This window comes from Ictalurus punctatus, chromosome 10 (genome assembly GCF_001660625.3).
Source record: "Ictalurus punctatus breed USDA103 chromosome 10, Coco_2.0, whole genome shotgun sequence".
Lineage (NCBI taxonomy): Eukaryota > Metazoa > Chordata > Actinopteri > Siluriformes > Ictaluridae > Ictalurus > Ictalurus punctatus.
Window position 1 is genome coordinate 3,887,501 of NC_030425.2, and position 27,500 is coordinate 3,915,000.

The 27,500-nt window shown below is 41.8% G+C and overlaps 1 protein-coding gene across 1 annotated transcript in view; it reads left to right on the forward strand.

Moving 5' to 3' along the window:
* nek7 (NIMA-related kinase 7) overlaps nt 1–25,366 on the forward strand; it is a 72,892-nt gene extending 47,526 nt beyond the window's left edge. The window contains exons 8-10 of the mRNA XM_017478650.3: nt 2,833–2,927; nt 19,215–19,328; nt 22,710–25,366. Of these exons, the coding sequence (XP_017334139.1) occupies nt 2,833–2,927; nt 19,215–19,328; nt 22,710–22,820 (320 nt within the window). The 3' untranslated portion in view covers nt 22,821–25,366. The remainder of the gene's footprint in view (nt 1–2,832; nt 2,928–19,214; nt 19,329–22,709) is intronic.
* The last annotated feature ends 2,134 nt before the right edge of the window (nt 25,367–27,500 follow it).

Below are 27,500 nucleotides of genomic sequence, written 5' to 3' on the forward strand. Positions count from 1 at the left end.
GTATATTTACGCATGAGAAAACCAACTAATGTAAACTTCGACTTCAAATCATATCAACTGCGACGGAAAAAACGCCGAGTTTTTATATATCGAAACGAATCGGGTTTCACGGACGAGTTCAACGACACCTTTAGTGCCGAGTCCGAGTCCGAGTCGAGACCGTCCGAGTCCGAGTCGAGTCCAGAAAGTAACTCGGTTGAAAAAAGAAGGATATTTACTACATTTAGAAGTTCATTTCACATTCGAGACTGGAATCGGCAGTGCTGATGTTTAGGCGTGGGCGATCCGACTACGGTCTTATTTCACCATGACGATACGTTTTCTCGGGTAGGTCTGTCAGTGGTATTCGAGTAAGAAATACTACGGAAATTGAATAAAGCAATTAAAATGTAAACTAACAGCCTTCACTGTGTGACATATTAACAAGCGGTACTCATTACATTTACTTTAAAGTTATTCAGTCTAATGAGTGAGTGATTTTCTTACACTTACATTTCTACGTTCAGGGCATTTGGTAGAAGGCCTTATCCGGCGCGACGTACATTTTTATTTCATTTCTACATCTGAGCAGTTGTGCGCTAAGGGCCATACACAAGGGCCCGACCGTGGTGGCTCGGCAGTTTGAACCGGGGTGTGAACTCACTCACGACTTTATTTCCGTTTAGCATGTTCCTATAGTATAGCGATATGGCGGCAAAACTCTTCCATACGACTCCTCTTACAACGATTCAACCTTTATAGTGTTATTAGTATTGTGTTTTATTTATATATATTTATATATTAACTCTTGGCTAGATTTGCTAGTCGGATATACAGTAGCCTGAGAACACTCACCCTCAGAGTCCTCTGTGTAACTGGAAATACATCATTTGAAGCCCTTCGCGTTCTTACTGTCGGGTGTAACACAGCCGTCTGCCTCACAATACCATTAAGGTCATTCAGGGTAATCCGGGGAAGCGCTTCGAAACAGCAAGTGGAACATGTCGTAACTTTCCTGCGCCGCCTTCACACGGTTATCGCCAGTAGTTACTGAGCCGGCTGAGACGGCGACCGTGCACATCGAGACCGTTCGGTACTCGCACCATGAGGTGGCGGAAAGCTCCCCCGGGTCAGGCAGGGAGACATTCTTTATTTTTTATTTTTTTAATCTTTCTTTTCACGTTACACGCGGCGCGGACTCGACCTACGTCCGAGTCCATGTCAAGTCCGAGTACAGATTTACCCGAGTCCGTGTCAAGTCTGAGTTCGTTCATAATTGGACTCGAATCCGGGATCGAGTACCCCAAGTCTAGACACCTTGCCGTGGAAATGACTTTGAACCTAACCGTCACTCATCAATTCATGTGTTTGGTTTGTTTGTTTATTTATTTATTTATTTATTTATTTATTAGTGTGGTTTACGTTTTAAAAACGTATTAATTTTTTTTCTCCTTCATGCCCTTTTCCTTTTTGCACAGCTTTATCATTTAAGAAAGACATTTTGCCACATTTTGTGTCATTTGATCCAAAATCTGAGATTTATTGTTATGCCACTTTATTAATATTATTGTTATTGTTGTTATTATTATTATTATTATTATTATTATTATTATAATTATTATTATTATTATATCTCCTCAAGAGTACATTTGCTCTTTAAAAGTTTAGATTTTTCTTTCTTTTTTTTTCTTTCTTTTTTTTTTTTTTTTTTTTGATTTTTTGAAGCCAATTTGATTATGGGCAAAAAAAAAAAAATTAAAAAAAAAAAATCACTGAAAAGTTCTCACACATTTTCTGGCTTCTTAAATCATGTTTGTGTTTTCAACTAAATGTATGTATCTTTTCTACAAGAAAATATGACTCCCTGATATTTTATTCGGCTGATTTCTAACTGATTTTTAACCAAAGATTTGGCCCTAGTCACCCTAATCGTATAGTAGTAGTAGTAGTAGTAATAATAATAATAAGCAATTAAGGTCAGTGTTCAGTAGATTAGAGGTCAAAGACCCAAGAGAGAGAACACAAAGAAGTCAGAGGTTTCCTGGTGACACAAAGATGGCCACTGCTGTTAAAACAAGTTTATTTATTTATTTTTTTAAACGTCGGACCGCTTGAGACGGAAAGCCACACTTTGTCAACACGCATGTGAAGCTCAGTTCCTGTCGCGTGTTCAAGGCATCTGAGCTTAGAACCTTGTTCAGGTTTTCCATTAGATATAAAGTCAGTGTAGAATTAGACAGCTTCTTCCAGACATTCTATATTGAATATTCTGTAAGTTACAGTTACATTTTTTTTTTATTATTACGTATTATTAAAACCTGTGAGACTTATGATGATGTCACAGCATCAGTCCCACATCTCCTGAACAATACATTACGAGGTTTTCACAGGAAAAGAGCAAAGACTGTTTCCTGTACATGAGTAAAGCATTGAAACATCTGTCTGTTACACCGGCCCTGTGCGGAAAGCAGGTTGTCGTCAGCCGAAATCTCCCGATGACATTCAGCCGAAATAATCGGAGTAACTCGTGTTTTTTTTTTTTGTTGCTTTTTTTTGTTTTTAAAAACTATATGCTAAGCGGTTTTAACGAGCCCGGCGTTCTTGGGATCTAAGTTCGTTCCTGTCGCTCCTCTCCGTGTGCACGCATGCTCGAGTCAGGGTCGCTTTCAGCTCCCTCTCTCTGCTCTGTAGTCATCCAGAGCGCCGTCTTCTCATTCCCCATCAATGAAGCATCCATGGATGAATCTCTCGCCTGTACGATTCCTCACTTAGCGAACCAGACGTGCCTCTAACTTCTGCTTTTCCTCCCCTCTCCCTCTCTCTCTCTCTCTCTCTTTCTCATTTCTGATCCAGTGGGCACCCCTTATTACATGTCTCCCGAGAGGATACACGAAAACGGATATAACTTCAAATCTGACATCTGGTCGCTAGGCTGCCTGCTGTACGAGGTAACGTATAGAACAACTTTTTCCCACACCACAGATCCCGCCCCCCCCAGTAAACTTGGCGGTCACGTTCTTTATGTGAGACGCCGGGGAAAAAAAAAATCGTCTGTCGACAATATTACAAGTATGGTTTTCCACTTTATGAGGCAAGCGTCCCTGCATGGGAAACCTGGAGTATGTTTGAATGTCGGGAAGGAAATGCGGATGACGTTTCCACGTGTTTTAGATAAGACGTCTCTGAAATGATGCTGCCTGCTTTGATTAGGCCTCAATAAAGCATACCCGGGATTGCGTTTTTTTTTGTTTTTTTTTTTCCTCCTTCTTGTAAGATGTGCAAAGGTCAGTAAATAGATTTTGAACCGAGATAAATGTTCCATTCAGCATCTAGACATCCGCTACGGCCTGGCCTTGTAAGTGTCTGTCCACTCCGGCTGGCTCCTGTACCAGGTTTGTAATACAGTATTGTGACTTGAAAAGCATTGTTTTGTTTTTTTGTTTTTTTTTACACTACTAGGTTTGCTTTGTGTGTACATGTATGCGTATGTGGATGTTTGTCTTGATTAATTAATTGACACAGTCTGAAACAGAAAGTATCGGGTTTATAAATGGCACGGTCTTCACCATTATGCAAAACACCACTTGTGCATGCTATTAAATGTTCGTATAAATGCACACACGCACGCGCGCACACACACCCGCGCACACACAAAGACTAGAAATAGACACATTGTTAGTCCAGCACCCATTCTTCCCGGAATCCCCCCGAGTTGCCTTTTTCCCCTCGTCTTTTTTATCCATGTTGGGGAGCTCACCAGTAGCCGCACCTCCCAAAGTGCCTGGGGCTGCAAAACATCCATCCAAGTTCAGTGCCGCTTGGAGACCACACTTTTTTTCTGCGCTAATTAGTCTCCCACAATGCACCGGGGCCGACAGCGTGCCATGGGTCAGCTGAGTGCAGCGGGGAAGGGCTGTGATCTCTTTAAGCATCCGCTGAAACCAGCCCTGAACACATTGCTCCCAACACTCCGAAACCCAAAAATTAAGCATTCTCTCATCTTGTCCCCCCTCGCCCCCGCCCCCCCCTTTGGGTCACATGACCTGAGGGAGAACGCTGGGAGGCAATGACTTGACATCTGCTTGAGTGACAGGTCTGATGATGGGCAAACCCGCTGGCGTTGAGCTTGATGCCGATGCCGAGGCTGAAGTTGTCGGAGCAAACTTGCAGCACAGAGTGTGGCTCATAACACACACACACACACACACACACACACAGATGTCCATTTTTTTTAAACAACCCCCCCCCAGTGTTCTCCCAAATGTATTTTGTGACCCAAATACTCTTTGTCTTGTTATAGCTTCAAATACAGGATTGCCATGTAGCACTGCAACTCCAAACAGCAGAAGCACTAATTTGCAGACTTGCACCACCTTCCATTGAGCTCCATTGATCTTCTTTGTGCGAAAGGCCTACTCAAATAATTCTGCCTTTTGAAAGTATAAATCGTTCAGCCCCTCTGCCTTGGGGTTTTGGGGTCACGAGGCCTTGGTTTCAAACCATCAATACCTGCGCATTGTATTCCTCCAATCTGCATCAGTTATTCCGTTTGATGCGGCCTCTCTGTTGGAGCTCATTTATTCGCTCAGCTGACGAGGACGAGGAAGAAGATGAAGGCTCTGTGCTTTCCGTTGCGCCTCGGTCGATCCCATCAGAGCTTCGGCCGAGCACGGCTTAATATTTCCATTATTGACACCTCGCTCTATACGGTGGAGAATGTTGTAAACAAAGCCTCAGGACTTCATCCGAGACGCGTGTAGACAAATATTACAGCGTGTTAGTCCCAGACTGGTTATTCAGATACCTCCATACGAGTATAGAAAACAGACTGCGGCGAGTCCGGCGTAATGACGTCCGTGGTCCGCGATGAGAGCCAGTTCTTAAGGGTCCTGGGTTCGATTCCCTTGCGGTGCAAGTTCTGGGCTTCAGAGGTTGGGCTACTGATCGGAAGGTCGTGAGTTCAAACCCCAGCACCATCAAGCTGCCACTGTTGGGCCCTTGAGCAAGGCCCCTAACCCTGAACTGCTCAGATGTATAAATGAGAAACGGATAAAGGCGTCTGCCAAATGACAACATTAAAAAATACAAAAAAGTTGATGTACATCTGAGTAATGAGTCTTTATTGGTCACATGTACATATGCACAGTGAAATTCTTTCCTTTGAATACCTCAGCATGTCAGGAAGCTGGGGTTAGAGCACAGGATCAGCCATGATACAGTGCCCCTGTAGAGGGGTTAGGGCCTTTTTCAAGGGCCCAACAGTGGCAGCTTGGCAGCACTGGGGCTTGAACCACTGACCTTGTGATCAGTAACCCAGAGCCTTATCTGCCAAGCCACCACTGCCCCATTGGCAGACATCAAGTACAGCTCCATTTTCACACAGAATAGTCTCTAGAGTTTAAACAGAATGGTGTGACCAAACAAACTTTTGAGTGAGCGACAGTTCTGTGGGTGGAAGCACCTCGCTAATACGAGGGGTCCGAGGAAAATGCCCATTCGATTGGTTCGAGTTGCCGGGAAGGATACATTAACTCAAATAATCACTCTTTACAAACGTGGTGAGCAGAAAAGCATCTCCGCATGCACCTTACATCAAGCCTTGTGGTGAACGAGCTCCAGCTGCAGAAAACCACACTGGGTTACACTCCTGTCAGCCATGAACAAGAATCTGAGGCTGTCATGGGCACAGGCTCACGCAAACTTTTTCCTGTCTTTTTCTGATTCTGATTCTTGGCTGACAGGACCGGAACCCAGTGTGGTCCTCTGCAGTTGGGGCCCATCCACCTTTGTGCATGCCGAGATGCTTTTCTGCTCACTACAGTCATGAAGAGTGATCGAGTTACTATATCCTTCCCGGCAGCTCAAACCAACCTGGCCAATTTCCTCTGACTACTCTGTTTACAGGATGTTTTTTGTATTTCACACCATTCCAAGTGAACTCCTGAGACCCTTGCATGTTTTAAAAAAAAAAAAAAATCCAGGAGATCAGCAGTTTCTGAAATTCTCGAACCAGCCCAATTGGTACCAACAACCATGGTAAATGGTCTGCACTTATATAGCGCTTTTTTAACCTTAGCAGTTCCAAAGTGCTTTACACTGGTTCTCATTCACCCATTCACACACACACACACACTCGCACACCAATGGTAGCAGAGCTGCCATGCAAGGCGCTAGCTTGCCATCGGGAGCAACTCGGGGGTTCAGTGTCTTGCCCAAGGACACTTCGGCACGTGGAGTCATGTGGGCCGGGAATCGAACCGCCAACCCTACGATTAGTGGACAACCCGCTCTACCAACTGACCCCACATGGTTGTCATGGTTAAAGTCGCAGAGACCACCCCCCCCCCAAATTCTGATGTTTGATGTGAACATTAACTGAAGGTCTTGATCAGTATCTACATGATTTTATGCATTGTACTGCTGCCACATGATTGGCTGATGAGATGACTGCATAAATGAGCGAGTGTACATGTGTTCCTGTTAAAGTGGATGGCGAGAGCTAAAAATAGTGCAGAGCGTTGATTGGTCACAGTCTCAGATGCTCTGAGGAATGTCTCTAGCTGAATGTCCTTCACTATTGGCATGAAAATCTTCAGTAGCAGACTAGTGTAGTGTCTGCAGTGTTCCCCACATATCTGAAATATACCTGGGTATCTTCTCTCGCTCTCATCCCAGCACTCTCATCTCTCTCTCTCTCTCACCAACACTCTCATCTCTCTCTCTCTCACCAACACTCTCATCTCTCTCACCAGCACTCTCATCTCTCTCTCTCTCACCCCAACACTCATCTCAATCTCTCATCCCAACACTCTCATCTCTCTCTCACTCTCTCATCCCAACAGTCTCATCTCTCTCTCTCTCTCTCTCTCTCTCTCTCTCTCTCTCTCTCTCTCTCTCTCTCATCCCAACACCCTCATCTCTCTCACTCATCCCAACACTCTCATCCCAACACTCTCATCTCTCTCTCACCAACACTTTCGTCTCTCTCACTCATCCCAACACTCTCATCTCTCTCTCATCCCAACACGCTCTCTCATCCCTCTCTCTCTCACCCCAACACTCTCATCTCTCTCATTACGACACCCTCATCTCTCTCATCCCAACACTCTCATCTCTCTCTCTCTCTCCCTCTCACACACACACCCCAACACTCTTATCTCTCTCTCTCATCCCAACACTCTCATCTGTCTCACTCATTCCAACACTCTCATCTCTCTCTCTCTCTCACCCCAACACTCTTATCTCTCTCTCTCATCCCAACACTCTAATCTCTCTCACTCATTACAACACTCTCATCTCTCTCTCTCTCTCTCTCACCCCAACACTCTTATCTCTCTCTTACCCCAACATGCTCATCTCTCTCTCTCCCCCTGTCCCTCACCCCACCGCTCACAGTTGTGTTTCACTACTGAACAACTAATATAGACTATAGGACAAGACTATAATGGATAATTGATGGAGAAAGGATTGACTGATTGGATAATTGCATGAATGTGCACATTCATGCAATTATCCAATCAGCCAATCATATGGCAGCAGCACAGACACAGGTCAAGAGGTTCAGTTAATGTTCAAAAATGTTAAAAAATAAATAAATAAATAATTGGGAAATTTTTATCATCTCTGTGACTCGGCATGGTTGCTAGCACACTGAACTTTGAGGTGGATGAGCAGCAGAGACCACACTGCGTTCCAATCCTGTCAACATATCAAAGTTCACTGCAGAACGCCCAGGTGATGTTCTTTTTTTTTTTTTATTTCTTTTCCCAAACTTCACTTGTCTAGTTAGCCTACACTGAACGTACATCACTCATCTTACAGGAACGACCTTTCAACAAATTCTCCTACACAAGCTTCCGTTTTCCTCCTGAGCCTACTGAGATATGAGATTATATATTATGTCACAGCATCCCCCCCCCACCCCCCACCCCCATCTCCACAGGAGTCCACGCTCCGGGTTTCAGTGTTGGGTTTTATGACGCCTGAAATAAAAGGGTCGGCTCAGGCTGACCATATGGCCCCATCGGTTTGTCTTCCACCTACTGTCTCCGGTCTCTATTAAGTACAGACAGTGTTCAGATTGCTGGATCTGTACTTTCATGGTCTGGCCTGGCTTTTCAAAGTGCTTGTAAATCCTTAACTACTAGCTGTATTCGGGACGTTTGTAATTTATATTAACATAAATCAAGACCTACGGTCAGTTACATCACCTTCTGACAGCAATGGCTCCAGCTCACGGATCAGACTTTTATCAATAGTCAAAACCCCTTGTTTGGAATGATTTTTCGACAAGAGTAAACTATATGTCATACTTTGGAAATTCTTCCTACTTTTCATGTTCAGGTTTGTGTGGGTTTTTTTTTTTTTTTTGAATTTTGAATCCTAAAACTCTGTAGTGGAGTCGCACATATACTGACTCCTGAGAGTTAATTCAGCTTTGTTTACGCAGTGGTTCTTAACTAGCAATCTGAAAATTGTGCGTTCAAATCAAATCCCCGTCCTGCAAGAGAACCCGTGTTGACCCCTTGAACAAATCCCCTAGCCCTCGACTACTCAACATTGTGCTTCATTACAAGTACAACATTTTTTTTTACCAAAGACTTCTGAGACACTCAGTAGATAGACAGAAATACCCGGCTATTTTTTACCGAAGTGGGTGATTTGAATGACATGGCGAATGGCCAACCACAGGTTCAATGCGTTATGAGCTTTTCCTTCCTCCTAACTGTTACCACAAACTTAGCGCTCACTTTTACAGACTGGATTCTGTTAACGTTTCAGTTTTCACACCACTGCTCGTGCCTTGTCCGTCTCTCCCCCCCCCACATACACACACAAAAAAAAACCCCTCTCATCGTGTGTCAGCAGAACAAAGTTAGTTTTTCCTCAGCACACGGAAGTGCAAACAGCCCGTCGGCTCGCATCCTCTAAGATTCTGAAGCTTGCGTCCGGGAAAGCGTCCAGAAGCCGCGCATCAGATGATGATGCGGTTCAGGCTTCAGCAGATGCAATCCATCGCGGCTCCGATAGTCCGCCTGTGTAATATCCCGTATTAGATATTCCTCTTTAAGTGTCATGTTGCCATGCAGATAGAGTTTCATTCGATGATTTAATGAATTAACGAGACGTTAGAATGCGCGTGTTGAATAAACATGCTGAGAGAGTGCGGTGGAGGCTTGAGATTTCTGCTGGCTTGGCAGATCTCGGCTTTTCCTCATTTCCTTAATGAAGCAGAGAACCTGCACTTTTTATATAATGTATAATATATATATGAGGACCTGTGCGTGGGTGTGTGTGTGAGACTGATGTCCTCACCAGTGTCAGTCATTAAAATGGGGACGTCTTTAGTGGATGCATTTTTAAGTGCGCTCCTTTTATTAATATATCTTTAAAGTATAACTGGGGGGGGGGATCAGTCGGAGCAAATAATGAGTCCACGCTTTAAGCTATGCAGATATTTTGGCCATGTGGGGTCGTCCCTTTTTTTTTGGAGGGGGGGGGGGGGTAATTTATATGCGCAGAAAAAAAAAAAACAGATCAATATTAATTAAGTCTGAGGTATGGTTTTATTCCACTTGAGATCTTTACATGGTCACTGATGCTTTCTTTTCCCTGGTGCCCGAGGTGGCCGTGGCAGTTTGTTTTTAAACGCACCCAGGTGTGTTACCATGTCTTTTTTGTGTGTGCAGTCGCATGCATTTCTGTGTGGGTGTGGTGCCTTTGTGGAAGGGGATTTCTGTGTGTGTGTGTGTGTGCCGGTGCGCAGTCAGACAGCAGGCCAGCGCAGTGTGTGTCGGACAGCTCCGGAATAACAATGAGGAGTGCCTCTGGGCTCCGGGGGGTCAGAGAGCAAGTCAATCATCTCGCCCATCGAATCAAATTAGTCTGAAAAATTCAGGGGCCACGAGCGCAGGCCGAGCAGCTGTCAGGGCCACAAGCGGCCCGCCACTAATGAACCAGATGAATAGTGCAAAAACTCCAAAATAGAAAACAGGACAGTTGACATTTTTCATCTGTCAGCAGCAGAGGATGCATGAAAACACAGTGGTCCTTGTTTAACCCTTTGTTGGCTGCAGCTGCTCCTCCTGCACTCCCCCGCTCGAAAAAGCATGCTCACTACTCCTGAGCATGTGCAAGCAGACACACAGTGGGGCCGAGATCACATGTGGTATCCCGCTTGCCTCACACACACACACACACACACACACACACATGGCTGGTTTAGGCTGGCCTAACTTGTGTGCTGCAGAATGCTGCACACTGTAATTACCCTGAGGAACTTTTTTTGCAAGAGCAGCGGCGTATCGAACAGAGCCAGATGTTGCAGTAAAAGTGTACTGTTCCTTTGCATACCCAAAGCTTGAAAAATCCCTATCTTTCACATCTGGGTGCATTTTCGTTTGCATGTCGCACACGCACCGACCACGACACACTCGAACAGGGGCTGCCATGCATACACTGTGTCACTTGTACAACCCCAAGCCCCCCCCCCGGCAAAAAAAAAAAAAAAAAGTTGGGACGCTGTGTGAATGACGTAAAATGTAAAGAAAAACAGAACGCAGTGATTTGCAGATCTCATGAACCCTTATGTTATTCACGATAGAACATGGAAAACATATATCTGATGTTTAAACTCAGGAAACGTACCGTTTTAAGGAAAAAATAAGGTCATTTTGAATCCATTTTGAATCCGAAGAGTATATTAGAGAGACTTTCAGAAGTAAAGATGGGCGGAGGTTCATCAATCTGCGAAACGACAACCCCAATTCCAAAAAAGTTGGGACAGTATGGAAAATGGAAGGGGGAAAAAAGTGTCATTTGAAAATTCAGTTCCCTCTGTACTATGTCGAAAACGCATTATTAACACGCCATTCGATGTTTTACTTTGTGAATTCAATTTCTTTTTGAAAATATACACTCTGACGACCGCAACACACTCCAGAAAAGTTGGGACAGTCGACTGTTTACCATTGTGTAACATCACCTGTTCTTTTAATGACATTTATTAAGCGCTTTGGCGCCGAGTGAAGACACCAGTTGGTTCAGTTTAGCAAGTAGTCAGTCCTCTCTGTTTTCATTAGCGTTTTCCATACTGTCCCAACTTTTCAGAAATTGGGGTTGTAAAAACTGTGGAGAAAAAAAAAAAAAAATTGAGAACCTAAACATGAATCAGTGTTTTCTTCATTCTTTTGTTATTCACTTTTTTTTTTCTTAATCTGTCTGTTGAGAAGAGGAATCGGTTCTGTCTGGGTTTATGTCTAAGTCCTAAAGATTGTGCTTAACCTCCTGATGCGTGATTCAGTCCATGCAGCACAAGCTGGTTGTGTTCGTGCCAACTGATTAGACCAGTGCTGGCCTGCGGTAGTGTTCGTGTCATTTCCTCTTCTTTTTCTTCTTCTTCTTCTTTGCCACTCACTCACAATCCAAACTGGAGTGCTGTCTCACTCTGACAGTTTGCTCACTCGCTTTGTCTCGGTCGGTCTCATTCCATCATTTGCTTTTTTTGTATAGACTTGTAAGCTTGCACTCCAAAAACAAAGCCCAGTTGTATCTAAGCAAGGAAGGTGTTTTGAATGTGTTTTGCAATTGAGACGTCTATAATTGGAAGCCTCCGAAACAGTCATCCAAGGAAAGCGGCATCTGTCCTATTCTCCTTCCTTTTGCTCACAGGTTCCACAAGAGTGACCTTTCAGGAAGAACAGGTGGAATCCAGTTCCCCAAATTCATTTACATCAAAGTCGAGGTGTTTTTAATAAATACGAAACGATCAAGGCGTTAATGGTCAAATTCTTCACGCGTGAGAATGACCTGAACAGTTGGTTCTCGTAGTCGGGTTGGAATGCGGGAGAAATGGGCAGACGTGAAGTCCTGAGCGACTTTGACAAGGGCCAGATCATTGCGGCCAGACGACTGGGTCGGAGGCTGCCGGTCAGCATTGGTAAATACCTGCTGACAGTGGTCCAAGGGGGGACCAAAACACAAACCAGAGACAGGTTGTTGGGCGCCCAAGACTCATCGATGGACAAGGGTAACGGAGGCTATCCCATCTGGTCCAAACCGAAAAAGAAGAACATTTTAATGATAGTTACGGCAGGAATGTGTCACGGCACAAAGCGCATCGCACGCCGCTGTCTATGTCGCTCCTAAAAGTTCCAGCAATGGTAAATGACACTTATATAGCGCTTTATTGTTTAAGCTTACGGTTCTACAAAGCGCTTTACGCCGTCTCTTATTCACCCTACGTATGGGTGTGATGGTCCGGTGTCCGTAAACATTAATAAATGTTTGACCAGATAGTGTGAATGTCTGAGTGGTTTTTTCACATTAGATTAGATTTCACAATACGAAAGGCAGCGTATGAAGTAAACTCATATGGAGTTTTATCATGTAGAGAGTGATGTGAAGGGAAATATGTTCACTGTTGCATAATCCCACACCTAGGGCCTACACGTCTCATATATTCGATGCAGACCGAGTGCTTTAACCTTCAAGGAGGGGAATAGGCGGGCAACGTGGGCCCGCTCACTGTTAACGGACATCTTGCGCTTAAAATTAGAGGTTTGTAAAAGGAAAATAGCTTTCACTTATTTTCTGGTATTGTGTGCTACATACACCAAACGGAAAACGGATGTACATGCGTGCTTACTACATGCAGCCCAGTTTGTCTGGACACACCCTGCTACAAGGTAGATTTGTAGCGCTGTGCTACCTTCTTAATGCTGCACAACGTTTACAATACAGTTCTGCTGTTCTTTTCAACTATAGGGATGAGGAGAAGTTTTTAATTAAGGAAAAAATGAGTCATTTGAACGATGCTAGAGAAGCACCCTGAAACTTTTACCCGAATGTGCATTTCAGTGTTACTTCTCGGGACAAGTTTCAGCTTGTTCTGATGACTCTACATCACTTGGACCTTCTTTAAACAAACAAAACAAGGCTCTGAGCTCATGGCTTTTATTATCAGCAGGTGTTCTGTGGTGAGCTCTGAAAGCCGGCACTGCTGATCGTGTCCTGTTGCGAATCACTCGCTGGTCTGTTTGTTGTTGCGATTTAGCTTTTGAAATCTTGAGGTGATTCAAGATTAGCACGATTCCACTGATGCACATTTGCTACAGAGTATGGACTAAAACCTGGCTTGAAAAGGCTCGCATCCGGTTAAAGATGAAGATGATGTTCAGTTCGTTTTGTGTTTTATTAAGGTAGTCATTAACATTCTGGCCTCTAGGGGGAGCTACTTGGCAAACTAAGCTGGTCAGTATGACAAGTTTCATTTTATATACAGTGCTGTGAAAAAGTATTTGATTGTATCCTGATTTTTTTTCTGTTTTTGTATATACAAAGCCCTCCACTAATATTGGCACCCTTGGTAAATATGAGCAAAAAAAAAAGGCTGTGAAAAATTGTCTTTATTGTTTAACCTTCTGATCTTTTGTTTAAAAAAAAAAAAAAATCACAAAAATACTCATGGATATCACACATTTGCAATAAAAATCCCACAGGTAAACAAACAAACAAACAAACAAACAAACAAACAAAAAAAAAAATATATATATATATATATATATATATATATATATATATATATATATATATATATATATATATATATATCTTTGTTAAATATAGGTGTGCAACAATTATTGGCACCCTGTTAGTCAATGCTTTGTGCTATTTCCCTTTGTCAAGATAACAGCTCTGAGTCTTCTCCTATAACGCCTGATGAGGTTGGAGAATACATGGCGAGGGATCTGAGAGCGTTCCTCCATACAGAATCTCTCCAGATCCTTCACATTTCGAGGTCCACGCTGGTGGACTCTCCTCTTCAGTTCACCCCACAGGTTTTCTATGGGGTTCGGGTCAGGGGACTGGGATGGTCATGGCAGGACCTTAATTTTGTGGTCAGTAAACCATTTCTGTGTTGATTTTGATGATGTTTTGGATCATTGTCCTGCTGGAAGATCCGACCACGGTCTATTTGAATCTTTCTGTCAGAGGCAGTCAGGTTTTCATTTAATATCTGTTGATATTTGATGGAGTCCATGATGCCATGTATCCTAACAAAATGTCCAGGTCCTCTGGCAGAAAAACAGCCCCAAAACATTAAAGATCCTCCTCCATATTTAACCGTGGGCATGAGGGACTTTTCCACACGGCTACCTCTCCGTGTGCTCCAAAACCACCTCTGTGTTTATTACCAAAAAGCTCTATTCTGGTTTCATCTGACCGTAGAACCCCATCCCATTTGAAGTTCCAGTAGTGTCTGCACACTGAAGACGCTCGAGTTTGTTTTTGCACTCGTGTTTAGATGTCCATAAACGTGGACCTCACTAGAAAAGTAACAATTGGAATGATGTCTAGATCATCCTCATTAAAAATGTCTTCGGAAAACGTTGGAAGCTTGATTCTGTCACAGGAAGGGAATTTCAGTTCTTGATCTTGATCAATTTATTTAACAGTAGTCAAATCTATCAAAGGGACAACACCCCAGATTTTCTTTATGACTCCCATACGTGCTGGGAAAACAAGCTTGTCACAAGGGAGTTCAATAATAGGTATTTGATTTTGTAGCTGTTGTGTGTGCCTATAACAAACCTGATTGGCAGAATGATTTTGTATAGATGATTTGGTGTAGATGATTTTGTCAATGTTTACATAAGCTGTAGTAGCTCCCGAGCGTTCACCCTATCGTGAGTTCGAATCCCGGCGATGCCACAGCCACCCATGGTCAAGAGAGCAGAATTGGTCGTGCTCTCTTGGTGGGAGGGGTGAGTGGCATTACTCTCGACTCCACTGTCATTTACACTGATGCTAGCCAATCACAGGAGTCTGTGAGCTCTTGTATGAGGAAGAGGGCCGATAGCTCTTTCCTGTAAGTGTGCTACGCCTGCCCGTGACGATGCATGAGCGGCATTTTGAAGATATGTGGAGGTTGGCTTCAGTGGACTCCTCCTTCAGAGGAACCACATGCTTGCCCCATAACTCCCGATGGATAGATGTTGTGTGAAAGTGGTTAGCTAATTGTGGAGAAAAAGGAGGGCAGGAAATGAGGCAATAATAGAGCTAATTGAAGTTTTAATGGTGCTGCTTTTTTTAAATTATTCAATTCAATAAAATTTTATTTGTATAGCGCTTTTAACAAGGGGCATTGTCACGTCGAAGCTTCACAGAAATAAATACGTTCAGGGTATACATTTTAAATGTATGAGTTTATCCCTAATGAGTAAGCCAGAAGCGACGGTGACAAGGTGGAAACCTTGAGATGAACCAGACTCATAAGGGAACCCATCCTCGTCTGGGTGACCCCGAATAGTGCGATTATAAATAGATCCCTTCTATAACTAAGTACTCCATGGTCAAACGGTGCAATAGTGTAACCAGGAAATTCATTACAGTTCAGTTGAATCAGCTGTTCGTGGCAATTGCAGTCCTAAAGCATTCATAGCATAACTTCATGTGAATTGTGGTCCAAAGCCATCTTCATGGTTTTTAAATGGTACCATCCTCAGTAGTCTCAATGTGGGGCCAACCTCAGCAGCAGCGGAGTGATTTTCAATTGATGAGAACTCCAAGCAGCAGTAGGGCAACAGGGTCAAGTAATGGATTCAAGTCATTTCCACACTGGCTTCAACAGTCACTTGACCCCCGTTCATTTTCAAAGAACGGAAGAAAATAAAACGGAGCAAGCCGAATAGTCTGACCGTGAAAACCTGTTTACATCACCATATCACGTTATGGTAAAATCGTATCGTCTATATTTAGTATTATATTGCTTACCACGAGTTTACAGTGATGATACCGGCATGAGAAGTACAACGTTATGATGGCTGAGGAGAAATGAACTGAACTAAAGGGTCTGTCGTGCATAACGCCTGCATCAGTTCATGATAAAATCCCTAACGTCATATGTTCAGCAGGCTGCGTCTCAGCTGCCTGATATCTTCATCAACCCCAAAAGCCGTCATTCAGCGAGGTCTGTTATTTACTGCAGCAGAACCCCAGCCAGTCTGTCAGCTACTGCTTGATGAAGATTGAGTGGCTGCGGTTCCATTGTGCGTGTGAGAGAGAAGAGAACGATCGAGAGGGTGTGTGCCTGAGAAAGTTATATGACGAAACCGCAGCCGGTTCCTTGAACCTCACTGTAACACCCGAAGCCACACCCATGTTCCGCTACAGTCGATGTTCCTGTTCTGCAGTATAGCTTTGAATATCTTGCAGTATTGCATAACGTTTGTAAAAAGAAAACATTGTTTCTGCACAATATAGTTTATAATGTCAGCAGTTTTCTAAGCGTTAAAGATGAGATTGATTGATTGTTCAGCTGCTGTAACTGTTAAAGGTAAGTATAACGATCCTACTTTTAAGAACATGTACACAATATAATGTAATATAATAGCAAAACACACCGTGTTGTCAAATTTTAAAGTAGCTTTGCACAACTGTGCTCTCTCTCTCACACACACACACACACACACACACACACATGCATTTCAGATTTTATTGTGTCGCTAGGTAACAGCAATGCTGATAAACGATGAAGATTGTGGGAGAGAAACGTCTGGAAACATCTGCATCCGTGTTGCAGTCACATTCCGGCTCGGACGTGGTAGAGTTGAGAACCGCATTGCCTTCGAGATCGTTTATCTATTTAGATCCCTTTGTGTATATAACTAATTGGCTGGAATTATGATGTGTACGCATTACATTGATGCTTTGTTACCGTTTATAAATAAGACCCACCCTATTTTGCATCAAACCGTGAACTAGCTACGAATGCAAACGATGGAATGAACGACCGGTTCGTTTGAAAGTGCACGGTATCTGCGTATGTTAATTAGCCCCGCCCGGTGCTCATTAACATAGATTTAAATGTTAACGAGCTCGACACCTGAGGTGAAAAAAAACCACAAGCGTTCGTTAATGTCCGCTTTGTTTATTTTAACAGCCGATGCGCTCGTGTTTCTAAGTTTTCAGCTTTTTGATTTTATGCAGAAATAGAAAAAGCAGAATTTTGAGTTTTTCAAATATTATTATTTCAATCATTTTTTTAAACATATTTTAGTGGTTCTATTTTGGTATTAATCAAAGACATTTTAGTTTGATATTTTGGAGCAGTGGCTTGTGTTTGTATAGAAATTGCAGACGTTATTTATAATTGCAGGCCATTTTAGTTTTCATTTTGCCCAGAGATATGGAAAGAGAAATGACAATGTTATTGTTTTAACTAGTTGTTGACCGCGTTTACACGGACGGCAGTAATCTAATTATTGACCTTATTCTGAATAAGACGATATTGTGATTTAAGGTGTTTACATGAGTCGAGTTTAGAATATTCCTTTCATGTTCAGGTTTTGCGTGTTATAGAACAGAGATCGATTAACGTCACACGTCATGACGTCCCCGCGCCACGCCGTCTGACGTTCCCAACATAATTTCACGTATCGACGTACAGTTGGTCTTCGTTATGGGACCGTATACAGTTTTCGGTGTTTTTATTTACATTTTTTACGGACGTTTCAAGTGCGGTTAATGATTTGTCGTGCTGTACAAAAAAAATAGACGACTGCTTGAAGCCGTGGGCCGCGTCCCAAACCGCGTACTTACCTACTGTATAGTAGCCGAGATACTTGTATTTCTCCTAGTATATAGTGGGTAAGTACGCGGTTTCTGATGGAGCCGTGCCCTCTTGTTTGCCGTGTGTGTACGTGTCCCGTCACACAATGCGGTGAAAACTCCTGCACGACGTTAATAGTGTGATTAAGGTGTGTACATGTCTGTAAGGTGACTAAAACAGGAATACTCCACACGTCTTAACCCTCTTACCCCTTAGTTCCCACAGTATTATGTCCCACAACCCTATATCCCCCATAGAAACAGCACGCCAACCCTGAGTTCCCGGCCAAAATTGGACCCAAAATCAACATTTTAATTTGAACACTTTTAGGCCTTGAAACAACTTCTAATAATGTATTTGTGTAATATTACTTTGAAAATGAAGCAGTTCAGTGTTTTTACTCCACTTAGAGCACAATTCCTAACTAGAGAAATTACGGAAAATGCTCGCTAAAATCCTTATACTCATTTTGAAGTACCATACGAGCATCAGCGTGGTCAGTGCCTTTGAATAAATTCATGTAAATAATAAATAAATAAATAAATAAATGCATTTTAGCGCCAAAAGTTTCTGGTGGTAATCAGAGCAGCAGGTGGTGTTTTCACGAATGCACAGAGATGGTCAGGTTATGACTCCAGACCCCTGCAGTGTCAGTCGCACTGGTTGATGCTGAAGATGAAGACGGATCAGGGTCTGAATCGGGAGAGTTTGCGTCTCTATCAGTTTCGGTTTCGGTTTCAACATCGCCTGAACTTTCACTGCTGTCACCATCTAGAATCCTCGCTCTCGCCTGTGTGACTGTGTATGTTTTCTTTTTTTTTTTCACTGTTTTAGATGTACCCGTGTTCACTGTAGGTGTAACTTTAGCTGGAACACGATTAGCTTTGGCATTTTTAGTTCACTTCTACTAGTACACCAATATTCACGCTTGGATCAGCTTCATCGAATTGCCGGCGTAATAACGTAATCACGTCGTGACGTCATCAACCTTCCGGGTCAAAAAATAATAATTAAATAAGTAAGGGATCGTAGCAGAGTAATGCCGGTACTCCGGCCTTACGGGGATAACGTTTACACTGTAAAGCCGCTATGTCGGCCTTACGGGGATTTGGCGTAGACGACCGAGCCGGTATATCGTCCTTACGGGAATAGATCAAAGTCGGGCAAGCCGGTTTTTCGGCCATACGGGGTAAGAATGTTAATTCCATTTGTGTTTACTTCGAGTATGACTTTAGTCGGATTAAGGTCATCAATAATCGCTGTTTACATGCTGGTTTCTTAATCAGAGTATCGTCTTAATCGGGTTAACATCGGATTATTGTTGTCCGTGTAAACGCACCGGTTGTTTAGCTGGATTTATCTTTCCTGGGTGGCGACCAAGTGGCCAAGTCAACTAAGCAAGCGGTTTCTCACGGAAATGAACATCTAAAATTTGAAACTATCGGTCAGTCAGTGTCTTGTAATTGCATAATATAAAGGTCACGAACAATATCAAAAGAAGAAGGTAGAAGGATAGAGTGAATAGGGAGCATGGAGCTAAAAGGCTGACCTCAGCACACTCAGTACAGGCATATTCCGTGTGGTTCTTGTGAAATCTAATAAGTTTTCCTTCCCTCACTCTTAGATGGCTGCTCTTCAGAGTCCATTCTATGGGGACAAGATGAACCTGTACTCACTGTGTAAAAAGATTGAGCAGTGCGACTACCCACCTCTCCCATCTGATCACTACTCGGAAGAGGTGAGTCATTTCACGTCCGGCATCGTATGCATTACGTTACCTACATTACTGTGCGAAAGTCATCAAAATAAAGAAATTCTGCACCGACACATAAAGATGCCTTCGAAAGTAACGGAACAATATTTCTCTATGTGAAAATGAAGCAGTAAACACAACTCAAATCGATGTTTGGTGTCACCACACCGCTCCAGTTCCTCCTGCAGTTTTATAACGAAATAGTAAAACCACACAGCTTGTCTCTCGGACTTTCTTCTACATCTGCAGAAGAGTGGTCCGTTTCTTAATACACTTGAGGTCACAAGTTTACATCCCCCTTGTATAAGCTCCAAATTAATAATTAAAAAGAAAAAAAAAAGATGGATCATTAAAATTGCATTTAGTTGTTTATTTAGTTCTGCCCTAACTAAGCAATTTCACATAACAGATGTTTACATCTAGTCCACAAGACACAACAATAACCGAATTTACACAAACGACCCAGTGTAAAAGTTTACACGCGCTCGATTCTTAATCCCGTGTGTCGTTACCTGGAGGATCAGCGACCGTGTCTGTGTTTTGTGACCGTTGTTTATGAGTCCCTTTTTGTCCTGAGCAGTTAAACTGCCCACTGTTCATCAGAAGAATCCTCCAGGTCCGGCACATTCTTTACTTCTCCAGCATCTTCTGCATATTTGAGCCCTTTCCAACAGCGACGATATGATGTTCAGATCTTTCAGGTTTTCTGGGACTTGTACACGACCAGTACAAAAGGTGCAAAATGATGTCAGAAAGCCCAGATTTGCTCTTTCCTACTGACACAGTAATGCAGAAGACATTAAAAAAGAAAGCCTCTAAGCCTGTCAGAATGAATCAGAATGAAGGAATTGGATTTTTATATTTGACAAATTGTTTGCAGTAACGTGTTAAGAGAAATGTAAGTGTGCACAGTTCTCTGTTCCTGGCTGGAATGTAATACAGCAGTGAATCCACTGGGGGCAGCAGCAGCCCTGATATTACTGCGCCACACAGCACGGTGCACAAAGATGTTTTCAGTTTTAAACAACAAAACAAGATTGACGGATTTCACTTGCAGCATATGGACATGTTACTTAGATAAAATCAGTTTAATGTTGTTTCTCGCTGAAGTCGTTTAGACTTAAACACGGCTGAGAGAAACCAAGAGGCTGAGTTGGTGAGTTGTTGCAATATGGCAACAGTGTGCGATGGTGGAAAATAACAAACAAAAATTAACACGCAATATATGCGATTACAGTTCCAATTACTGCACTTTCCAGACTTTTTCCAGAGCTTTTTGCCACCTAGTAAGCATCTTCTAAATAAATAAACGTAGTTAAATGTTATATCTTCTGGAAAGGAATTACAGCTGTTTTATTTATATATATATATATATATATATATATATATATATATATATATATATATACACATATATATAATGTGGATGGATTTATTCACACACAATACACACAAACATGTTTTGGGTGTTTTTTTAAAATTCTTTCTCTTAAATTCTTCATTCTTTGTTTTTTTAAACGTAAAATTTAGAAAATAAACTGCGATTGCAAAATGTCTGAAATTAAGCGCTTTTCTTACTTTTAATGTGACAAAATTTAAATATACCGTTATAGAAGCCTCGTGTATTTATTGTTTTTTTTTTTTTTTTTTGCTTTGTAGGCCTGTTTCAGTTCATGAATGTACATACCTCGGTTCCTTTATCACATGTTGTTGCCATACGGCAAAAATTTACATTTTACCATTGAACAGAACACTCCAAATATATACACTTGTTTAAATGACAAAACGTAGATGTTTACTTATCTCAGATAGTGTTTCTGTTTTTCCCTTTAAGTAGTTTTGCGTAAATATTGAAAAATTACTCAAATTTTAAGAGCCCTCCAGTGATGGCCATTACCATGCCATGTGAACGAACAGCACTTCCTGATCTGACATGGTGGCTTTGTGTTATTTCAAAAGAGAATAGTTTTGCGTTATTGCCTATCAGACAAAATTGGAGATGTATGAATGGTTGGCATATGGCAACGCCGCGCAGTAAGGAGTTAATGTAACTGTGAGAAGTATCGTTTTTGGACGAGTAATAAACCGCCCTTGTGGTTGGAGTTCAGTTTACTGCGTGCACTATTGAGACATTAAGGCTAGACTTTTCTCCATGACCTCTTACCTCGTTTTGTAGAAGCGCTGGATTCGCGTCGGGGTTTGAAAATGTAAAAGTGACCCGTTTTCTAAACATGTGCTGACAGTTCAGGCGTAGGTCTGGAGTATGTCACTCCGAGCTTATTTCTAAACCCAGCTGATGAAGCATCACCCTGATGTTTCTAAATCTCCACCTGCCATCATCAGCACCATTAGCTCATGCCATCATTCTCCGTTCACCATATCGGCTCTGCTGAATCGCCCCTACACAAACCCCCACCCCCAACCCCCAAAAACAAAACAAAAAAATGCACCCTCCAGCATAGACAGAGGGGCCGCATCCATCTCTGTCTGCGTTTAAACAATGCTCCTGAAGGCGAACGGCAAAAAACTGTCAGTCGCTCATCTTTGGTGTGTCATTTACCATCTCCTGACAGACAGCCCCTTTTCCCTCATCAGAAAATCTGCAACTCTCACCTCTTTCTTTTTTCTTTAAACAAGGTATATGAATATTTTACATATCTGCACCCCCCGACTCCCTAAGCCACTCCCCCCCCCCCCCCCCCCCACTTTTTTTTCCCCTCTTCCCTCCACTAATTCTGCGCTGGGCTGGATTTGCATTTCACATGCCGTGCTGATTAGGAGACAGCAGCAGCAGTAGCAGCCAGGCCTGCGCTAGAAAGAGCCGGTTGCCATGGTGATTAGGTATTTGGGGAGCGGGGTCCTTTTTTTTTTTTTTTTTTTTCTTCTCCCTTTCTTTTTCTTCTTTTAATGATGCCGTTGTCGGGGCTGAGGTCGCTTCTCTGTCTCTCAGTAGCACGGGAGTGTGAATTGTGGGGACTTGAGTGTGTGAGGTAGCGAGCATGTAGAAAGCTTTAGCCTTATTTCAAGTCTATTCCTTGGCTTCTAGACGAAACGTGACTTCAGACACGAGCTCGGACCGTTTACAAGGCTGATTTTCCTCAGTAACTTATATATATATATATATATATATATGTATGTGTGTGTGTGTGTGTGTGTGTGTGTATATATATATGTTGGAAATGACTAACTGTGGTGTATTTCTGCTTTGTGCATTCTATTATCTCAATCTTAAATCAGTCATGTGACAGAAGATGAGATGCAGATGTGAATGCAGGTAACAGGAAAAAAATTAAAAATGAATGCGTCATCATTCACTGATATTTCTTTTCTTGTCTTTTTTTTTCCTTCTTCTTTATCTTGACCCAGCTGAGAAAGCTGGTAGATATGTGCATCAATCCGGATCCGGAGAAGCGGCCTGACATCGCCTACGTGTACGAAATCGCCAAGCACATGCACGCTCTGACTCTGGCCAACTGAATCCATCCTTCGTCTGCTTCTCCTGTCTATAGCCCACTCCTGGATGATGTTTGCCAGCTATATTGTGTGGTTTTGTCGTTTTCCCCCCTCCCCCATTTTTTTTTTTTTTTTTTTTTTTTTGAAATCTACTATGGCTCCATGGTTCATGTTACAATCATACGCTTCTTTACTACGAGAAGCTCCAATCCAAACTTGTGCAGGGTCGCTTGAACAAGTCAGCACATAATCATCAACTGTTAATTCTACTTCTGTGTGGTGTGCAATGCTACTTACTACCTACACACACACACACACACACACACACACACACACGCTTGTCCATGCACAACTTACAACCAAAGATTAGATGACCGTATACAATGTAGAGCTTATACTTTAGAAATTGCACAAAAATGTTATGTTATAAACGTTTTGTCGTCCCCCCCTCGCCCCTCCCCTTCTTCTGAACAGAATTTGTATTGCACACAAAGGAATACTAAAACCTTAAAGTGTCTCGCTGTGTTTTTGGATATCGGTACAGATGCTGAAACATCCCTGATTGTTGAATGTAAATGGTTCTTTTTTTGTTTTTGTTTTTTTGTTTTATTTTTTCTTTCCATATGAAATGAAACTATGTGTCCCGTGACACTCCTTCAGAAACCCTATAAAAAGACTGCAAGTTTCCCTCGGTATCTATAAAAAAATATATAATAATCTCTCTTTCCACTGAAAACGCTTCCCCGATCGAGTTGCGTAAATCGTATTTTTGTAGTTCTATTACAAGAGAATGAAGTCATCACGTACGCGTTTGCAGGTTGCATGCGCTCCGTAACGAATCCAGTGCCTTTAGCATGTTTTTAAAAAAAAGGAATCTTTCTTTCATATTTTTTTTTTTTTTTAAATATATATAAAGAAACACGGGAACAAACTAGGTGTCATTTTATAGCATACTTCCCAAAGACTGGCTATTTTTAAAACACTTTCTTTTCCCTGCCTGAATCCCCCCCAAATACATGTTTTATCACTTTGATTTAAAAAAAAAAAAAAAAAAAAAAAAAAAATTCAATAAACGCAAGCCTTTTTCTACTATACACTTTTAGAATAAAACATCTGTCGAACTGAAGAGCTGGAACCAGATTCGTGGAATACTTTTTGATGCAATTATGGACCAGGACTGATGAAGGAACAGGAATAAAAACGTCTGTCGGCTCGACAATCTTTATTAATCATAATGCAAATGCACTTTGCATCCCTGTTTTTTTCTTTTTTTTTTTTTTTTTTTTATAAACATTTGATACATTGATCTCGCAAACGTATGACAGACAATAACTCACGCTAAGTGCCTTTTCTCACCTACACAAAAACCCGAGCCGTGTTCAGTCTGCTTGCCCGGCAATACCCAATAAGGCGAAATGTGTTTTCAGCCTAATTAGTTGACTGTTTAGATTTTTTTTTTTTTTTTAAGGTGTTTTATTTTTGTTTTGACTTTTTTTTTTTTTTTTTTTTTTTTTTTTTTTTGGCAGGGGTTTTGTTTGGGCTCGTTTATAAGCAGCAGGTTTTGTTGTGTTTTTTTCCCCCGTCTCGAAAGATGTTCAGCTCTGTAGGAGGTACACTCGCAGATCAGTCGACTTGCACATCTTGCTTCGTAGATAACTTGTCATTCTTCCAGAACGCTCGAGCGGCCGTATTCCGTTTCGACTGCATCTCGTTTGTCTGTATCGCAAACGCGTCCGATGCACTTCTCAAGCGAGTGGCTTTCGCCCTTTCCGACTTCCATTATGGGTTCCACGAGCCTCCGAGTTACTTTTACCGTTATAACCGCTTTCATGTACCGAACCTTTCGCATCTAAAGAATTATCGATTTGCTGTGATAGTATCCGTGTACAAATGTTTTCAAGAGTAGTCGAGAGCATTTTAAGTGTTTACTTTGTTTTGTCTTTATTATTATTTAGCTATAATCAGTTTAAATTTTGTTGTCGTCGTCGTTGCTTTTCCTTATAATGTTAACACAGTAACAGTTGCCTCCCGTTGCCTCCTAGAAGCGTATTTATCTTGATATTAAACTCCGAGACAGAGGGTCAGGGTGAAGAATCGTCACACAGAAGCGCTGCGGTGTTGTATGTAGTGCCTTCAGCGCTGTACGATTTCAGTCGCGGCGTTTCCTGGTGACGTGTTTACATATGAAGCCTCTGCAAAACTTGACGAAGACGGTGGATCGTTTAAAGCCGGGTCATGTTCGCTAGCGCGATGTGATGTGGATATTATTCGTGATGGACGTACGTTCTAAAAAAAATTCCACTTTTTGCGAATGTACCCGAACGTTTCGCAGAATTTGGCGCCGCCGAGCATTCTTTGCTTACACCCAAGAAACGTTTTTTTTTTTTTTGTTTGTTTGTTTGTTTGTTTTTTGAGGGAGGGGTTTGGGGGATGGGCTAGAAAACCCACCTGTTATTTATTTATCTTCCTCTCTCTCTTTTTTTTTTTGTTTTGTTTTGTTCTTGGTGTCTAACTCAAGATTAATACTTTCCATGTTAACTGAAAGCGAAATAAAAATGGAACTTCTTTTATCGCATGATAACTGGTGGATTATTTGCCATTAATATGATCCCTTGTGTAAGAAGGCCGGGTTTGCTGGTGGAAACTCACGGGAAGGGTGACGTTCTTTTTCACACATCTCGCTTCAACTTGCTGCACTGATGTTCATTCCCCGTTCAGGTGTGTTTATTTGTATCCTTTTGACAAGCGCCTCCCGCTAGCCCCAAAGCGTTATCCTGGGCTCTTCGCAGCGTGCCACACCCCTGGGAGTTCGTTTAGATAATTCCCCCTTTGGCCTGGCGGAGGCGTGGGACCCCAGCTCTCTTATTCTAATGAATTCCAGGAGGAGTGCAGTTCAATTTCATCACAGGAAATTGCTCCCTTGGAGCGGCGCGTACGCTGAAAACAAACAAAACGAACTGGAGGAATTGATATGGGGCTTGTCGGGGTTGTTGCAGGTTATTTATTCCCTCCTAACAGGCTGAAAGGGAATATTGGCTGTATACAAAGGTGGTTTGGCAAAGTTTCAGCAGACCTATTGTGCATCGTCTCAGACACGCTTGGATGAGTTACACACGCACCCATCTAGTGGTAAGAAGCGAATGTGCACTGGTTTTGTTCCTATAAACCTGCTTTGGGTTGATTACTCTCTCGCTAATATCACCTTCATCACGAGTATGCACATTTAGCAATGTTCTCAACCTATATAATGTAGTCATCGCAGTACGGTAAAGCAAGCCGCCTGTAATAATGGAAATATGTACGTAACTGAAATAAGTAGAATTAAATACGTTATAATATTACAGCTTTAAGTATAACAAGGTATCTGCACGCAACTTGGCGATAAGATGATATATAACATAACAACGCGAGGATTAAAGTTGAGGAGAAACTTTTTCGAGCACTTCCTCCTGCCCCCTTTCCTGACCTTAACATCGGAAAGGGCCGTTTGATTAATAATAATAATAATAATAATAATAATAATAATAATAATAGCACAGTCATACTGGAAGACATTTCTTAGATACAGTGTTTGGATCATGATATATGGGTTTGCTAACAACAGTCAATGATTTGTGTGATTTTATTTAAGCGTAATTATTATTTTCAGCAAGTATATATTCAGTGAAATGAATAGTTTTGATTAAGAAATGCAACCAAAATGGTCAAAATATATTGAAGTACAAGTGATGGAGAAGTGAGATCAATGATTTTGATTCTATCCTGATTGATATCCTGAGCGCTGTCTAGTCTGATTTGCATTGTGCTGTTTGTATTTACGTTCGACGCTGAACTACTGAACAGGTACTGAAACAGGTTCAGAGGTTGGTCAGTATTTTTTGCCTTTGTACAATACATGCTGAACTCAATCTATTTTTTCTCCCTCGCACCAGGTCTGAATATATTTAATTTCAATCTGTTTCCATATCTGCCAAAGTCACCATTTCTTCTTCTTCTCCTTCTTCTTTTTTTTTTTTTTTTTTTAAACTCCATTTTGCCCTGGCCGAGGAATCAGCTCCTGGAAGCATTTGAGATTTTTCACTTCTCCAGAACTTTCTGTTCAACCATCATGTCAAGCACTTTGGAAATTGTCAGAAAGTTTGTCACTTGGTTTACTTGGGAACATGCATCGTTCACGCCAAAAAAAGCCAAAGTTTGGAGCACTCGGGGCACAAAAGATTGAAGATATGTAGAAAGCATAAAGAATAGCCAGTATGCATGATGCAGCTTGTTTCTGGTTGCTCCCGGTGGACGGACAGAGAGGAAAAACAGCTAGGTCCTCATTAGAACTGTTCCTATCTAGTGAAGGTTTGTGTTATGAAGTGTGAAAAAAAAAAAAAAAGTGTGTAGATTTGGAACGGCTGGTAACACACACACTTGGCAAAGAAATTAAGTTTCCAAACATTCAAACTTCTGTTTATATGTCTGTGTGTATATATAATATGTTCATATATATATATATATATATATAATGTATGTGTGTGTATGTGTGTGTGTGTGTGTGTGTATATATATATATATATAATGTATGTGTGAAAAAAAAATATATATATATATATATATATATATATATATATATATATATATATATATATATATATATATATATATAATACACACATTTTGCTTTGAACTATTATAGCATGGATGAAAAATCAGTAATTT